An 18,261-nucleotide genomic window follows, 5' to 3' on the forward strand; every position below is an offset into this window, starting at 1 on the left:
AAAAAAATCATTGTGTTTTTTAATCTTTCTCTATTGAAAAAACAACAAAAGTGTCATCAGACAATGGTTTGTATTACTTTGTGAAATAGATCAGACCTAGGTTGCATCCCATGACAAATATGAACCCGTCCGCAGTGTAAAGTGATGTTCTTTGGGAAGTTGAAACAGGGTAGTTATACACACATCACGTAGGTGCAAGGCTATCAAAAAACAGTGTACATCAGGAAAAAGGCAACGCCCACTAATGCACACTTATTCCATGTCGCACAAGTTTATTTACGCCAGCCTTTCGATTCTACTTCGGTTTTCATCAGGTTATAATGTTTGTAAAGATGAAACCACACCTACATTTATACATAATGCACACCAATAGGCTGACGAGCTTTATGGTGGCATGTGTTGTTAACCATCTGAAACACTAAAGGTGGTAAAACTAAACATGGCAAGATAACTAAAAACTACTCTTAGCAAAATGCCCAATTGGGATTGCGGCAGTAGATTTTCTTGGCACGAGAACTGTCTGAGAAAATATCAGGGTTTCATGTTATTTGGTGTAGCATAATTATTATCAGTTACAATGAGGAATGAAAACAGAAGTAATTTAAACTTGAAACCATTTTTTGGAAGTGTTTGTAAAAGTCAGTCAAGGAGAAATAAAGATGCACTGACGCTCTTCTCCATCCAGTGCATTTTTTCCCAATACTGTAGATATGCAAATGTACACAGTATGATATGTCTGTCATAACTGTATACTGTCAGTTTTCATTACACAGTATACAGTCTCACTGTAAACCGCTGCAACCCCATACCCAATACTCCCTGCACACTTTAACTTTGCAATGCAAATACATTATCACAAGGAGGCAACATGCATTAAGTGCAACAAGCGCTTTACCATTAGCCTATGATTTATTTCAGTAGCCTAAATGTAAAAGAAGAAAAAGAAAAAGCTTCATAAAAAATCACAATAGTTTAGAGTTCCACCTAAACTTCTCAAATGAGGTTTCTGGGGAGCCACACTCTCTGGAGCTCCCACATTTTCCAGGACCTGTCTCAAAAAAATCCCTGTATTCTCACGGCTGTGCTTTTGCCTTTACCCTCTTGTCAGAACCTGGCGTACGAGATCATCCTGACACTCGGCCAGGCCTTCGAGGTGGCCTACCAGCTGGCCCTGCAGGCCAGGAAGAGCGGCCACGGATCGTCCACGCTGCCTGAGAGCTTTGACAGCAAGCCCAGCAAACCTGTCCCCAAACCTCGAGTCAACATCCGCAAAACTGTAAGCAGCGCTGCCACACAGAAGCACTACTGTTTGAAAATCCATCCTAAACCCAAATTCACATCGGTAACATTTTTGCTTATCTAGATTTGAAGCATTTTAGTTAAATTTTCTTGCATTTTCTTATAGATTTTTCATAATAGATTAAAGGTTTAGATGCTCTTTTCAGAGTTAATATGCAGCATTCAGTTGTTTATAAAAGAAAAATTATGTTTTAAGATGGATTTTCACTTCTGATAACACCTTTCAACTCTGCGTCTAATCAAATCTAACAAGCATCCCACTGACTCTGTCTCATTCACACGATAATCTGTGCGTAACTTTCATCCGTCCATAACTTCAGTCCCTCCGCTATGATTCGTTCGTGTTTTAATCCTCACTCATGTTTGTTGTTTTCAGCTCACAGTTTGGTTTTTTGGAATTATCTTGGAACGCTTGTGTTTGTGTGTGTGTGAGTGTCTTGGCCCAGTGGACACTGTGGCAGAGGTGTAGGTGGATATTTGATCTGCTAAGCGTCCATTCGGTCCTCCTGTCCCTGCAGTCTCTTACACACTGGGCTGATTGATGAAGCCTGTTTGCATACGGCTCAGGGGAGGCTTGCTTGGCTCTCCTCAGTGTGTGTGCGTGCATCGAGTGTGTGTGTGTGTGTGTGTGTGTGTGTGTGTGTGTGTGTGTGTGTGTGTGTGTGTGTGTGTGTGTGTGTGTGTGTGTGTGTGTGTGTGTGTGTGTGTACTAATACGAAGTATCTTCATGTGGAACATACTGCAGCCTTGCATGTAGAATGAATTTACTGACATTTCAGTCCATCAGAGCTTCATCAAAATTGCTGTTGTGTGCAGGGTGTCTGATGGAGTGTGTGTGTGTGTGTGTGTGTGTGTGTGTGTGTGTGCGTGTGCGCGTGCGTGTGCACGTGCGCACAGACCTGCCTGCTTTTGTTTATGGTGTTTTTAGTGTTGTTGATGTTTGTCTTGCTTGCATGTCGCTGTTCAGTTTGTTAGATTTGATAAAATCCACCTTTATTAGGGTGTGAAGTCATTTTAGCTGTCACATTTTAGCAGTATTTTAGTAGTATTGCAGGAATGATCATCATAATAAATATATAAGTACATATATGGAGATACTTGCTTTTAGTTATGTGGCTGCGTGTACATGATGGCTGCCTTGTGTATCTTGCGTCTGTTTTGAGCGTTGACTGTCCATGTCAAAGGAAATTAACTTTTCACATCTGCAAGATGGAAAACGCACATGAAGGAAACACACCCGCTGTTTTAATGAACTTCTTGATTTTTGGGCCTTTGTTGCTTATTCGTGGTGTACTGTCATTGCACAGTCCACTGCAAGCTCTTTGTCTTCTCTGGATAGTTTTTAACAGGCTTTGCACACGGGACTGCCACCAGATCTTTTCCAAAAGCCCTTAGCTTTAATATTAGTTGTTCAAAACTCTGTTTCTGCTTTCCAGTTTGCTCTCCATAGTGTGAAATTGGCGTCCCTCCTGGCTCAGGATGCAAAAAAAAAAAAACAAAGACGCACCCATAGAAACACTGCTCTGTTGCTGTAGTGGTCGAACATGCCACAGGCTCTTTTTAACAGTTGTTTGATACCCGCCCGAGCTTTGTGATATAGATACTTGTGTCCCACTTTCTGTCACGAATTTCTGTGTGTGTGCGTGCAAACGTGTGTGGCCATTCTTCATGCCTCCTCCAACCGCAGCGTCACAAAGTCTATCTGTAAACCTGTCAACCTCCCATTAACCCCTGACAGAGCTTTAAAATAGTCGCGCTAACACACTTCCCTACTCCAGCGACACGCACCGGCTGGCACAGCAGCACATGTGTGTGTCTGAAGGGCGCAGTGTAGAGTTACGGTGTCTGCTACACTGGTGTGCTTATAGACCAAATTTAGGTCCATTTACATGCTGGAAGAAAGAGATGGTGATGGAGGAGAGCCGGTGGCTTCGGAGGAATGGTCTCACTTTCCAAAGTTAGAGCGAGATGTGAGACGGTGAGGAGAGACAGAGGAGGAGGAGAGATGCAGTGTGTGTGTGTTCGCTCTCCTCCTCTGTGTGTGTGTGTGTGTGTGTGTGTGTGTGTGTGTGTGTGTGGGGTCCTGTGCCTACAGAGATGATGTACGATGGCATGTGTACACACACAATCTGCTGACTCCGCAAACCGTTACATTAACCATTAATTGCCTTTTTCCTCTCTGTGTTCCTGTGTGTGTGTGTGTGTGTGTGTGTGTGTGTGTGTGTGTAGTTAATGGTGTGTGGTGTGCAGCAGGGCAAAGATACTGCAGGATTCGCTTAATATTCCTTCCACCTGCCAGCCATAATCTCCATCCTGCAGCACCTCTCAGGCCCGTGTGCTTAAAAATACTGTCGCTTTGTTGTTCTGCCCACAAGTATCTGTTTCTCCACCCTCCCATTTTCATTTCCATTTTCATGTTGTGTGTGTGTGTGTGTGTGTGTGTGTGTGTGTGTGTGTGTGTGTGTGTGTGTGTGTGTGTGTGTGTGTGTGTGTGTTGTGTGAGCATATCTGCTTGCACATCTCTCTCAGCATCCTCTTAACTTGCCCTTATGGGTGTGACCATGCCTGGTATGACTATTGTCTTTGATCAGCGTCAGTATGTTGCTGTAATCCGAGTGCAGCCTCATATCAGGATTGTAATACATGACCCTAACCCTGTGTGACTGAGTTTTACAATCTTGTGTTTCTGAAAGGAGTGAAAAAGCCTCCCAGTGAAGTGAAAATAGCTCGTTCATTCAAGCAGCTGGTTCATGTTCTCTGTGGTCTTGAGTGTATATACTCTCTTTAACCCTCTGAGAGCAACATAGTCCCATTTTAGGGAAGGATTAGAATAGTATGATGGAAGCATATGAGACCATTTTATGTCTCATAAATAGTTGCAGCAATTTTGGGTTGATACCATTTGTTACACAGTTTCGGTGCTAAATGTAGTCAAGTTTTACTGGTCGAGAATGAATAAATATGGTCACAAATCCTTACAGAATACCACATTAAGACACCAACATCTTTAGGAAAACCGCAGAAAAACCCATGATGTGATTTGGTATCAAAAACTTGTAACATTTGTTGAGTACTTTGCTCCAGAAAGTGCTGAGAAACCCCGTCATTGTCAACATACCTCTGAAAACCAATCATCCGAGGTCTCCAGTTTGTGACTGTAATCATCATAGAGGTCACAACAGGTCATTTTACATTGTGATGTCGGTTTGAAAAAATGGTCTCATTACATTGATATGGATACTATGGGCGCAAACGTCATCACACATCCAAATTCATGCATTTCCAGTTCTGGTCCAAATATAGTTCACTCTAGCTTTAAAATTCAGCTCACTACAATCGTCTGAAAAACAGGATCGCCAGCAGCCGTGTGGGTCTCAGAGGGTTAGACCAAAAACAAAACAAAAAAAAAACAACTCAAGGGCAAATGAAATGTAAGAACAAGCTATGTCTCACCTCATTGGAAACATTTTCACGACTTTGGAAAAACGAAGATGCTTTTGCAGAGTGATGTTTTGCATAGTTGCCGTGTCGGTGGTGTTGTGTTTGCAGGGTATAAATGTGGCGTAACACGGACTCTGGCTTTAGTCTCGCTGTGTTGCGGTGATGCTGCTGTCCCACGCTGTTGCCAGGGCGAAGACTCTGCTGCCATGTTGTTGCCATGGTTTTGCTTTTGGTTTTGGAGTGTTGTTGCCTCTCACTGTTGCCATGCAGCTGCTCTGTCATCGCTGTGGTTTTGGCCTCGCTGCTTTGCTGTTTTTCGGTGTTGGCGTTGCCGAGCGGGGCCCACTTTGACCTGTGTATGACCTCTGCCCCTGTAGGTCATCATGTCCCCCGTCAGCCGCTGGTCACTGGGCCACATTTACACCCCTCACCGGCCTCCTCTCCACCCTCCTCTTCCTCCCCCTCGACTCTTCCATCTTCCTCACAAAGCTCAGTCACAGGTCCTCCACGCTTTTTCCTTCTCTTATCCTTTATTTCCACATGATTTCTTTTCTTTAAGTCAAGGAGAAAGCGGCGTCTGTAAGTGCTTCCATTTTACTCTGTCGCCTTGATTCAACTCACTCTGCATCCGTGTGGTCTGTTTGCAGTGAGTGCAGCGAGTGTTTGTGTGTCTCATTCTCCAGTGATGACCTCTATCTCCACATCAACACTCAGCAGCGTTAAAATAAAAAAAACAAACAGATGTGACACTTCAGCCAGTCTTGCAAAGCCAGCCAGTTTCTCTCTTTACAGCCAATTCAGAGCTGAAAGCAGACATCGACTTTAATGCCTCAGTCAGTTTTTAAGTGCCCCGCTGCATCAATTCGACCCTTCAACGAGGACACGCTCCATCCTTAAACATTGAAGATGCTAAATGTGTAAATAAAAAGGGTTTAAAGCAACAACCACTACTTAAAAATTGGCTAAATGCTTATTAAAACACTCCAGTCCATTAAAACCTCCATTGAATGCTTGCAATGAGCTTTTACGCTTGGAGTGTTTTTCTCGCTCATCTTCATCTTGCACACAAGGCAGCTGAATTTTTAAAGGGTCATCAGAAGAAGACTGCAGCACCAGAGCGTTCACGCTGTGCCAAGAAATGTGTTAAGCGCAATAGACTCCCGTTGCAGTCGGGTCTGTTTTGCATCAGTTCGGAGGTTTCTGTCCTTTGAAGGTTTGAAGGTTTGCAGAACTCACTGTGATTTCCCCGCTGCATCACTTCAAGATCTCATGTTTAGACCTAAAAATTGGGCTGTTGATATGAAACTTACTGTGAAGGCAGGCGGAGTCCATTCATTGGCGTCATGTGTGGTTGATGAGTTTGAGACTAATCCCGGCGATGCTCAGAGCCAGTTCTTCACTGAGCGTGATGGTGTTGTGCTGCTGTGGGATCAAAAGTGTGTTTTTTCTTTAATCCTGTAACCCGTAACAAGATTATATGGCCTTGCTGTGGTTGTCCGAGTGTGTGTGTATATGTGTGTGTGTGTGAGAGAGGGATAGAGAACTGGATTAATATTTCAGTTATTTTTTATATTGTTGCTGTTGCAGTGTGTTGAGACAAGATAAGAGATGCATGGCACTGCACAACTCTCAGAATAACCTCCAGAAGTAGATGCTTTTTTATGAAATATTAACATTATTTTTACATACTGGGGCAATTTATTGACGTCATTGATTATGGAAATGTGCTGATTTGCAAAGTTTACATGTTGCAGTACAGTGAGCTGAACGTGGTCCATGTGGCTAAAACGGCCTGTAATAGGTGTAACTGCTGTGGACGGACACATGGAGCAGCACTGTGCTGTTTGCTGTCTGATTTATTAGGATTATTAACATGTGGAGCGTGTTTCTGTTCGTTGTAGTCATTTTAGCTTTCTGCACCGCTGCTAATGCACCATGCATCACCTAACGTCGTTATTCGCCATTTTACATGTGGTTTATTTTAGCGCTCATGCACAAGTTGGGAAAGTAGTTTAAAAAGTATTCCCACACATTTTCATAGACAAGATCTCTAACTTTTCCATGGCTTTTCAAGGTCCCATAATTTAAAAAAAAAAACACAACAAAAACAAACACGATGACAAACAAAACATCACACATTGGTGCATATTAGAGCAATTTTACGTCAGAAGCTACAGATAATAAATTTGCCATAATGTTACATTTTGTGGGAGGTTAACCACATAAGATTAATGTAACAATGTTATTACACCCAAAAAAAATCAATTCAGATTTGGCATCTGACAAATAGGGTCTATTATTATCACTAATATTAATATCTTACACAGAAATTATGGAAAAATTAGACAGACTTTAAAATGTGCCACTATCATTGTTTTTTAGAGAAAATGACAGAATTTTTTTTTTTTAAAAATACTCATGAGACAAGTTTTTTTTTTTATATTTTGGGTAAACTAATTCTTACATTAATAGAGTAATAAAATAATCTTTAGAATAATTGATAAATTAGTTGTCAGATTAATCAAGAAAATAATAATAGATAGGTGCAGTCCTATTAGTTAAATTTAATATATTTGTTCAAATCCATAATTAGAACTTGAAAAGGACAAATGTAGTCCTCCTCTGTCAGAGCTGCAGCTCTCCCAGTCGAGTCTCTCCTCCCCCCAAATCACCTGAAAATAAACCAATAGATTGAAGGAAAAACACCCTCAGCAACAGAAGCCAGCCGCTTGATTGGTTGCCGTGAGGTTATTTTTGAAAGCAGTGTAGATTGTTTGGTTTGTTTCTCAGCACTGAAGCCACAAAATCTTCACAGTGGCAGCAGCAGACGAGCGCGCCGCTCTTAAATGACCGTACAGGAAGTGCAGTGCTGCGGATACAGCACAGAGTGATTGTAATTGTTCGGGATTTTGAATTTAGAAATGTAGACACGGAAAATTTTAAGAGATTTCTTTAGACTGTGAGCTTTTGTCCACGATCTCTATTCTGCTTTTTCATTTGTCATCTGTATCTCGTCTCCCTATGACGTTTGAGTTATTATTTTTCATTACATTATTTTTTAAGCACACGCTCCATCCCATTCTTCTATGGTCGCACAGACTTTATTAACATGAAACTGTATCAGAAAATTCCCCCTACGGTGTGCGAAATGTCGAATTTCCCCAGCCGTTTGCACTCAGTTATGTCATGATAAATTGTCTGCATCCTTAAGAAGCATCAGTTCATTCATGAGTTTCAAAATTGAGGAAAAACAGCTAATTCTAAGAAATTCGCCTCCTTTTCCGACTTCCATCTGCTTCCTCTCTTTATACATCTCTGTGTGCGTCAGATGGAGCAGCCGTCCATGGACCAGAAGGGCCACGCCAACGTGCCGTGGATTGTGGAGCCGGGTCAGGAGGCCAAGAGAGGAGTCAACACCAAGTACGAGACCACTATTTTCTAACATACACCCGCCTTGTCCACTCCTGTGTGTGTGTGCCTTTCAGAGGTTGCCCTGTACTGGGGCCCCGCCCCGGAGTTGGGCACGAGCGACGCACGCCGCCGCGTCACCTCACCGGCTGAAAATAAAAAACAAAACATCCCGCCCCGCCCCCGTTAGCCGAGCCTGTCCACTGCATGATGACGTTTGGCGCTGCGCTGTCTCTCTCTTCTTTCTCCTTGTCTCTTCTTCTCTCTCTTTTTGTTTCTGCTCTCCCCCTCTGTGGCCCCGGGCCCCTTCCTCCTGCCTGCAGGGCTGGCGCATGACCTTTGAACCCAGGGCTGTGGTGCACTTCTCTGTCTCCACCTGTAGGGGGAACGGTCAGCTCCCCGTCCCACTTCCGTGTTTGTCGGTCAGTCAGCGGGCAACCGGTCGGTTGTTCAGCTTCAAGCTTCTTGTTTTTCTTTTTTTCCTTCCTGTTGATGGATGCAACTGTTGAGCTTCGTCTCTCTCCTCCTTTTTTTCTCCTCTGACTGCCTCCATCCCTCGCTTTTCTCTACATCTCAGCCCCTTTGTCCAACTGCCCCTGACAACTTGAATGAGATTTGTTACCATAATACTGCTGAGAGCTGTGACAGTGTTTTAGCTGTCTGCTGAGCCCAGTGTGGGAGCTGACGATGACGAGGGCTGTTGTCGAAACACGACAACTGGAGGAGACTTTTTAAGACGTTTTTTAATCAGAGAGGGGAGCTGAATTACAGGAGAGGTGATGTAGCACAGTCTAACTCTGACTCATCTGGTTCATCCAGCAGGCTACTAGAATGTATTTCAACTTTTTGATTCTTTATATCAGATTATTTTTTTGAAAATATTAACAAACTTGTGAATTTCTTTGAGAAACTTGACCTGTGACACGGGAAGAAGTAGTTTTTTTTTTTGTTTTTTTTTGCTTTTATAGCACTTTTTTCAGCACATGTGTGTGTATATGTTTAGAGTTTAACCAAATGGATTTTTTTTCCCTGGCCATAAACCTTTTTTTTTTATTTTTTGGGGAAAACAAATCTTGTATGTAAACGGTTTAGCATGTGGCTTGTGAGACGCATGGTGGCCATTTTGGATTTGCTGAGCAGGGGGGCCGGTGGAGAGGCGGGGTGTGAGGGCTCTCTCGATAAGTGATGTCATCTCATTTGCAGGGCAATGCCGGACGCTCATGTCTATTACTGTGGAATGCAAAGAATGTAGCCAGCCCTAAACACGGACCTTGTCACACTTACAATGCAAAATGGACTACAAAAGGACTCACTTTTCAAAGAACTACAAACATGGATGCTACTCCACAGTGTTTAAGGTTGACTACCAAATTTTGACATGATTCATCCACATGATGCTTGACACAGTAAACATATGACAGACACTTATACGCACTAACAGGACTGCATCTTACAGACGACGGTCTGCTCTGAATGTACACTTATTTGAAAGCAGCCTCAAATTTCTGCGACTACAGCAGGATCTGTTTTATGCGTCCGACTGGGACGCATGGCCTGTGAACTTTTGGGCAGTCACAGCGTCTCCATGGAGACAGTGAGTACGGTTACAGGGCATCTGTTGGTAACAGACAATGGGCTCGCTAAAGGCACCACTGGGCATGTTTCAGTGTTGGAATAGGCATGGGTTTGAGGACGTCTGGCTGGCTCTTTCGGTCTTTTTATTTTCTTTAAAGTCAGAGAATAATACAGAGATATATGCACAAGTGTGTAAATGTGATTGGACTAGCTGCAACGCGCTGGAGATGCAACAGGTGTGTCCTCTAACGGACAATGAACCTATGTGAACAAAACAGCATCTGGCGTTAAAAAAAAAAAAAAAACTATTCTATTCGTATTGCCCGACATTTTAATGTTTAATATGAGAGTATTATATTACCATGATGATTATGATTATTCTTGTGCAATTCTTGTCTACTGTTGTCTTAATGTTACATTATTTTTCTATGGTATGATGAGATGAAACCTTGGGCTTGAGAATGATTGCCATCCTTTAAAAAATCTGAAACTATATGATCATACTTGTACACAGAGAGTGAATGTTGCAGGTGGCTAGCTAACTCTTGTCAGGTCAACCCTCCATCATTTCTCATGGGGCTCTACTTATCTAGCAGATGTACTATTTTAAACGCAGTATTACTGTATTATTTGGATGAGACATTATCCAGTTATAAAATGTACATAGATATTTTGCCAACTCATTGTTCATACATGTAATGTAAAAGAGAAGAGAGTAAAGGATTTGCAGTACGTGGCACTGGAAACAAGGTACCAAAATAAAGGTTGGACATTAAAAGAAGTGGTTGATTGTAGAGATTGTATTTTGAGGGAATCTGAAATAGGTTATTTGGTGACATCCCTGCTGACCAACTTATGTACATAGGCTTGGGCTTCCAGCACACTGATTTTTGTAATTTTGGCCATTATTTATATCCTTGTAAAGCACATGGAATAAAATATGACTTGTAAAACCATTACTGGGCAGTGTCGTAAGTTATTCCCTTTTACTCAAAAGTTTTTTTATACTACAACTTAAAGCTGGGGTTGGTAACATGAGCGGGGAGAGACTGCACTCCTCTTCCCTCCCTGCTGCTCCTCAGCCCTGCCTCCACACCGCCTCCACACCCCATCCTCTGCAGAGGAGGCCATCATGCACGCGCAGGCTCGAATCTACAGAAACCAATACGACATCTCGAACACACTGGTAAGTACTAAATACAAACAATACAGGCAGAAATATGCTGTTTTAATATAACTGTTGATGACTGTTTCTCATGTCGTGTAAGCTCACTGACATGTTGTCTATGTTGCTGCAGGAACTTGGAGAGCGTGACGCTGGACTCCGCTGAGGAAATCACCATCACAACGTAATACGAGCAGACGGGCGGGTAGAGGAGGGACACCCGAGGACCTTGGCCTTTGCAGGAGGGAGCCTTGCGCCTGACGGGGGTCTGTAGCCGATCCCCCAGAGGAAGACAGCAGACAGTCCCGTCGTGTTGCATGGCAGCGAGAGACCATCACAAGTAGTCATACCTGGCTAATGTGTCTGGTCAGTTCTTTACCGATATCTAGACTTTCATGGGCAATACTACTATTCTTTCCCTTATTACTTAGGTTTTTTAGGGAATTTAAGCTAATATGCAAAACTACAAATCAAGTAGCATTATTTTCATATGAAAACAACATAGTATAGCATGCTGAAAAATTATGACATGTCAAAAAAAGGGCTGAAAACAACATAGATCAGAATGATGAGTCACGTGATAGTATAGCATGTTGAAAAACGACCATAAAACATCATCTTATAGAATGTCTAAAAAACAACCGGAAACAACATAGTATAGTTAGGGGAGATGCGTTATAGTGTAGCATGCTGAAAAACAAAAAAACAAAAACATCATATTTTAGCATATTGAAAAAATTACCAAAAATATCATATTTTAGCCTGTTGAAAAAATTACCAAAAATCAGATACTATAGTATGGCAAAAAATATGACACATCAAAAAAAGGGATGAAAACAACATAGAACAGCATGTCGAGGAACGTCATAGTATAGCATGTTGAAAACAAAGACCAAAAACAAATATCATAGCGTGGTGAAAAAACTAAAGATGCATGATAATTATCAGACTGATAACAGGACTTATGAATTCCGCTAATACAGTTTTAAGGCCGATAAAGACAACCGATGATAATGAGCATAAATTGCTTTGATTTCGCCTGTTTTGCCCATGGTTTCGCTCCTCCGGTAGGCTACATCACACACTGCATCATGCTGCACGTCAAACTGCTGCGCCTGCTGTCCAAAACATGTCATCGCAGTCAGCAGCAGGGCTGAGCAGGAGTGTAGGGGATATTGTTGCGGATGTTGTGCAATAAAACAACATTTCCACGTCCAAAATCCAACGAGCAAGACGATCTAAGGTCCCAGGGTGACAGGAGAAATAAATAAATTCCACGCCATCTTGGTGCACATCATTTGTAGACCAAACCGTGAAAAATTCATGTAAAATTAATTAATTAATATTCATGTGAGGTGAGGTGAATGTTGAGATTGAACTTATCCAGGGCAGGTGAGTTTTACAGGCCCATAGACGAGTCTGAAGTGCAACTAAAAACACAGTTGAAACGTATAAAGGTTTAACGCAGTTTATTTAGAGGGCTTTATCACAGACTTTGAGATTATCGCTCAGGATTTCCACCGCTTAAATGTGCGTTGCGTTACGGCTCCGCTGTGGTTTTGCTCCGTGCTCCACCGGTTGCGTTTTGAGTCCATGGATGCATTATAGTAAAATCGGTTTGAGTCCGGCATGACGCAGCAGTTTGATCAGCTGGAGCGGCGAGACCGAGGAGTTCCCGCAGTAATTACAGAATCACGCGCATTAAATCAGCACAGAAGAATTGAGTTCATTCATTCCCATAACTCCTAATAAATTGCTGTCTAAACGAGAGTTTGTAATAAAACGTTGACAGAAAAAGTGGTAGGAGATTTAGCTCACTGGGATACATGACTGATAAATAATCACAAGATTTGCAGATCAAATTACCCCCAAAGTATTTTGCTCCTCAAAAATGTGACAGCTGAGCTGCAGCTGAGGGGGGTAAGACGGCCGATTACCGGCACTTATACTGGCGATTGAAGCCTCACATGCGACCTAATTCCGCAATAGTGCAAAATCCAAGGCTGTATTTTAATGGGATAATGCCAGAAGTGGGGAAAACTATAGGCAACATATAAAAGATAAGTTAACACTTGTGTCACAAGCAAACTACCATACACTTGAATATTAAATAAAATAAAATGTTTCCGCTTAGATTCGAACCGCCGTCCTTATGCACATCAACCAAAAACATAGTCCAATAAGCCAAAGGTGGGGATGAAAACCTCTCTGAATTGACTTCTATTTATATCTTCTATTTACTATTTATTTATTAGCCGACGTGTTTTTATGTTATAGATGATATAAATAAATGTTTTTAATGAGAATAAAACCATCAACTTCTCGCAATCTAACCAAATAAACAAACCACTTTGTTAAATCTTTCCACATATGAACTTCCAAGTCAACTTCCTGTTATGCTCCTAAAATTGACTTTTTCTTGCTGACTGGCAGTACAGACGTCTGTCAAAAATTCGACCGATATATGAGTCAAGCCGATAGTTTGCGAAAGGGTTAAAATCAGTATCGGCAGCGACGTCTGTCGAAACTTGACTGATATATGAGTCCGGCCGATATTTCTTGATTTCGACAGAGGCGTCAGCTGATACTGGTCTTACCTGTTTTGAAGACCACTTCACCACGTTTATTGTCGACACATTCCTCAACTTTACTGCCTTAATTTGTCTGAAATATCACAATCAGTGTCTAAACTGTATAAATCTACAGCCAAATTATTTTTATGGCATAAATAAAATAAAGTGTTTTCAATGAGATTCAAACTATCAGCGTCTAGCATTTCAGTCTAATAAACAAGCCACTAAGCTAAATCTCTAACCTATAAGATGTAAAATTGACTTTTTCTGACTGGCAGCACTGACGTCTGTTGAAACTCGACTGATATATGAGTCCGGCCAATATTCCTTAATTTCAGCAGACGCATCAGCTGATGCTGGTCTTACCTGTTTTTGGGACCACTTCACTTCATTTATTGTCCAAAACGACGCATCCATCAAGTGTATGTGCCTTCATTCGTCTACAACATCATAATCAGTGTCTAAACTGCGTAAAACTACAGCCAAATTAAAAAATAAGTCAGCATATGATATCACATGCTGGATGTAATAAAAACTCATATATAAATGATCTCGATTCAACACATTACTATCATCAGACATTTGGCTCAGTGGATAAAGTTTTTGGCTAGCGTGCAGAAGGTCGGAGGATCGAGTCTTGAACAACACCAATCATTTTATTTATGCCGTAAAAAGTAATTTGGTTGTAGATTCATACAGTTTAAACACCGATTGTGATATTGTAGGAAAATGAAGGCAGGCCAGGCCAGACGTGCGTACCAAGTTTCACGAGTTTTGGGACATTGGGGATAAAAATAGTAACAATAATTCCTTGTATTCCTCGCACTGGTTGGTGCTCGGGCCCTAAATATATGTCATGTCTTACCATGCTCGATGCTCACACTTACCGCTGAACACTGCTGTAAGCAGGGGCTGATGTTTGATTCCTTCCAACTCAACAGAGCCCTTAAGCCTACTTAGGGACTGTTCTGTAGCTGTGCTGCTTCCTGACATTTTGGGGAATGTTCCACTCTATATTTCCACTATAACTCCAACAGAATATTATTTTAGACATTGTTTTTGTACAATTCAAGTTGACATCAGAAAATAAGAGACCCCCCCCCAAAAAAAAAAATTATGAAAATGAAATTGATTTTGCTTTTGAAAATGACAGCTTTTTTCCTGAAATGTTTTTTTAAAATTTAAATGCACAAATTCAGATGTTGATAAAAAAGAAAAGAAATAAGCTAGAATTAAATGTTTTTTGTTTGTGTATAAAGGCTGAAGATCTGTTCTGTATTTATTGTTTTTATAAATTTAAATCACAAAATATTCTGGAGGTCTAAACAGTCTATCATCTATCTGTATTCTTCAGTGTTTTATCTGCAGACTAAGCAGCTGTTGGGTTTTGGTTGTATAAAAGCTTTTAGATTTTTATTGAGTGATACAATTTACAGTTACTCTGATTTGACAGATTGCCGAAGCATTTCATTTGAAAACAAAATGTCCACTTGAAGAGTCAAAATTGCTATAATGTTAAATTCATCTGTACTGACTACATCTCAGCCTTTCATACCCTCAGATAATGAAAAACATACAAAAAGAAATGATCGGTTATTGATATCTTATCGGCCGCAAGAAGCTGCAAAGTTATTCAGTTGGTTGAAAAAATCATTATCATGCATCACTTAAAAAAAAATGCAAAAATGGCACATTATAGTATGGCGGAATGTGAAAATATGACGTCAAAAAAAGGCTGAAAAAAAACATAGAATAGCATGTAGAGATACATTATAGTGTAACATGTAAAGGAAATGACCAAAAATATAATTTTATAGCATGACAAAAAACGACTGAAAATGTCATAGTATAGTATTATGAAAAATGTCAAAATATGACCTGTCAAGTCAATTCAATTTTATATATAAAGCCTATAATCACAAATCAAATCAATCAAGAGCAACTGAGGAGGAATCCCTCTTCCAGGACAGACAGACGTGCAATAGATGTTAGACATAACAAATAAATTACAATAATGACCCAAAAGAAAGAGAAAGAGAGAGAAAAAAAGAGAGAAAGTAGGAGATGCAAAACAACAATGATAACAATAACATATATAACAATAGTGATAGTCATAAAATTACTATTATTATGCAAATATTGTAAGTGTTGATAAAAGCCCCATGTGTATATTATTAGTGGATGACATGACTAAATAATGGCAGTAGAAAGTCATGTAGAGCAGGATCACAGCATCGGCACAATCAAGGCCAGCGACACAGCCACGCCGTCAGACAGGACCACAGCAGCAGCTCAACCAAGACCACAATCCAGGCGAGCCGGAGGTACAGCATCAGTGCAGCCACAGCACGAGCACGGCCAAAAATGGCTGAAAACAACATAGAAAAGCATGTTGACAGGTGTAATACTGAACATGTTTAAAAAATGACCAAAAAAACCCGAAAACATCATATTTTGTTATACTGAAAACATTGACAAAAGACTCATGCTATATTATGGCAAAAAAATTTCATACCAAAAATCGCAATCTATACTATTGCCTTTTTGGCAATTTTTTTGCCATGCTAAAAATTTTTTTTTCTTTTTAACTTTTTTGGACTTTATTCCCACTTTGTATACTATAACGCGTCTCTACAAGCTATTCTAAGTTGTTTTTAGCCATTTTTAGGAGCGGTCAAAATTTGACTTTTTTCGACATACTATACTATTGCCTTACTTTTGCCATTTTTTTTGACATGCTAAAATATGAGTTTTTTGACCTTTTTTGGGCTTTATTCCCACTTTGTATACTATAACGCGTCTCTACAAGCTATTCTAAGTTGTTTTTAGCCATTTTTAGGAGCGGTCAAAATTTGACTTTTTTCGACATACTATACTATTGCCTTACTTTTGCCATTTTTTTGACATGCTAAAATATGAGTTTTTTGACCTTTTTTGTACTTTATTCCCACTTTGTATAATATAACGCGTCTCTACAAGCTATTCTAAGTTGTTTTTAGCCATTTTTAGGAGCGGTCAAAATTTGACTTTTTTCGACATACTATACTATTGCCTTACTATTGACATTTTTTTTGCCATGCTAAAATATGAGTTTTTTGACCTTTTTTGGGCTTTATTCCCACTTTGTATACTATAACGCGTCTCTACAAGCTATTCTAAGTTGTTTTTAGCCATTTTTAGGAGCGGTCAAAATTTGACTTTTTTCGACATACTATACTATTGCCTTACTTTTGCCATTTTTTTGACATGCTAAAATATGAGTTTTTGACCTTTTTGGGCTTTATTCCCACTTTGTATACTATAACGCTGCGTCTCTACAAGCTATTCTAAGTTGTTTTAGCCATTTTAGAGCGGTCAAAATTTGACTTTTTTCGACATACTATACTATTGCCTTACTTTTGCCATTTTTTTTGCCATGCTAAAATATGAGTTTTTTGACCGATTTTGAGCTTTATTCCCACTTTGTATACTATAACGCGTCTCTACAAGCTATTCTAAGTTGTTTTTAGCCATTTTTAGGAGCGGTCAAAATTTGACTTTTTTCGACATACTATACTATTGCCTTACTTTTGCCATTTTTTTGACATGCCAAAATATGAGTTTTTGACCTTTTTGGGCTTTATTCCCACTTTGTATACTATAACGCGTCTCTACAAGCTATTCTAAGTTGTTTTAGCCATTTTAGGAGCGGTCAAAATTTGACTTTTTCGACATACTATACTATTGCCTTACTTTTGCCATTTTTTGACATGCTGAAATATGAGTTTTTGACCTTTTTGGACTTTATTCCCACTTTGTATACTATAACGCGTCTCTACAAGCTATTCTAAGTTGTTTTAGCCATTTTAGGAGCGGTCAAAATTTGACTTTTTAGACATACTATACTATTGCCTTACTTTTGCCATTTTTTGACATGCTAAAATATGAGTTTTTGACCTTTTTGGGCTTTATTCCCACTTTGTATACTATAACGCATCTCTACAAGCTATTCTAAGTTGTTTTAGCCATTTTTAGGAGCGGTCAAAATTTGACTTTTTCGACATACTATACTATTGCCTTACTTTTGCCATTTTTTGACATGCTAAAATATGAGTTTTTTGACCTTTTTGGACTTTATTCCCACTTTGTATAATATAACGCGTCTCTACAAGCTATTCTAAGTTGTTTTAGCCATTTTTAGGAGCGGTCAAAATTTGACTTTTTTCGACATACTATACTATTGCCTTTCTTTTGCCATTTTTTTGACATGCAAAAATATGAGTTTTTTGACCTTTTTTGTACTTTATTCCCACTTTGTATAATATAACGCGTCTCTACAAGCTATTCTAAGTTGTTTTTAGCCATTTTTAGGAGCGGTCAAAATTTGACTTTTTTCGACATACTATACTATTGCCTTACTATTGACATTTTTTTTGCCATGCTAAAATATGAGTTTTTGACCTTTTGGGCTTTATTCCCACTTTGTATACTATAACGTGCGTCTCTACAAGCTATTCTAAGTTGTTTTAGCCATTTTAGGAGCGGTCAAAATTTGACTTTTTTCGACATACTATACTATTGCCTTACTTTTGCCATTTTTTTTGACATGCTAAAATATGAGTTTTTTGACCTTTTTTGGACTTTATTCCCACTTTGTATACTATAACGCTGCCTCTCTACAAGCTATTCTAAGTTGTTTTTAGCCATTTTAGGAGCGGTCAAAATTTGACTTTTTCGACATACTATACTATTGCCTTACTTTTGCCATTTTTTTGACATGCTAAAATATGAGTTTTTGACCTTTTTGGGCTTTATTCCCAC

The 18,261-nt window shown here is 39.9% G+C and overlaps 1 protein-coding gene across 6 annotated transcripts in view; it reads left to right on the plus strand.

The window, feature by feature from the left end:
- anks1b (ankyrin repeat and sterile alpha motif domain containing 1B) overlaps nucleotides 1–10,679 on the plus strand; it is a 284,427-nt gene extending 273,748 nt beyond the window's left edge. For 5 of the 6 annotated variants that reach the window (XM_042511305.2, XM_088072740.1, XM_088072741.1 and 2 more), the window contains 3 exons: nucleotides 1,109–1,276; nucleotides 8,069–8,160; nucleotides 9,352–10,679. In XM_042511305.2, the coding sequence (XP_042367239.2) occupies nucleotides 1,109–1,276; nucleotides 8,069–8,160; nucleotides 9,352–9,400 (309 nt within the window). In that variant the 3' untranslated portion in view covers nucleotides 9,401–10,679. Of the gene's footprint in view, nucleotides 1–1,108; nucleotides 1,277–5,117; nucleotides 5,241–8,068; nucleotides 8,161–9,351 lie in introns of all 6 variants that reach the window. The other variant, XM_088072744.1, reaches the window with a different exon arrangement.
- Nucleotides 10,680–18,261: the final 7,582 nt, after the last annotated feature.

Source organism: Plectropomus leopardus, chromosome 22 (genome assembly GCF_026936395.1).
Source record: "Plectropomus leopardus strain MGB_pleo_1.0 chromosome 22, ASM2693639v1, whole genome shotgun sequence".
Classification (NCBI taxonomy): Eukaryota; Metazoa; Chordata; class Actinopteri; order Perciformes; family Serranidae; genus Plectropomus; species Plectropomus leopardus.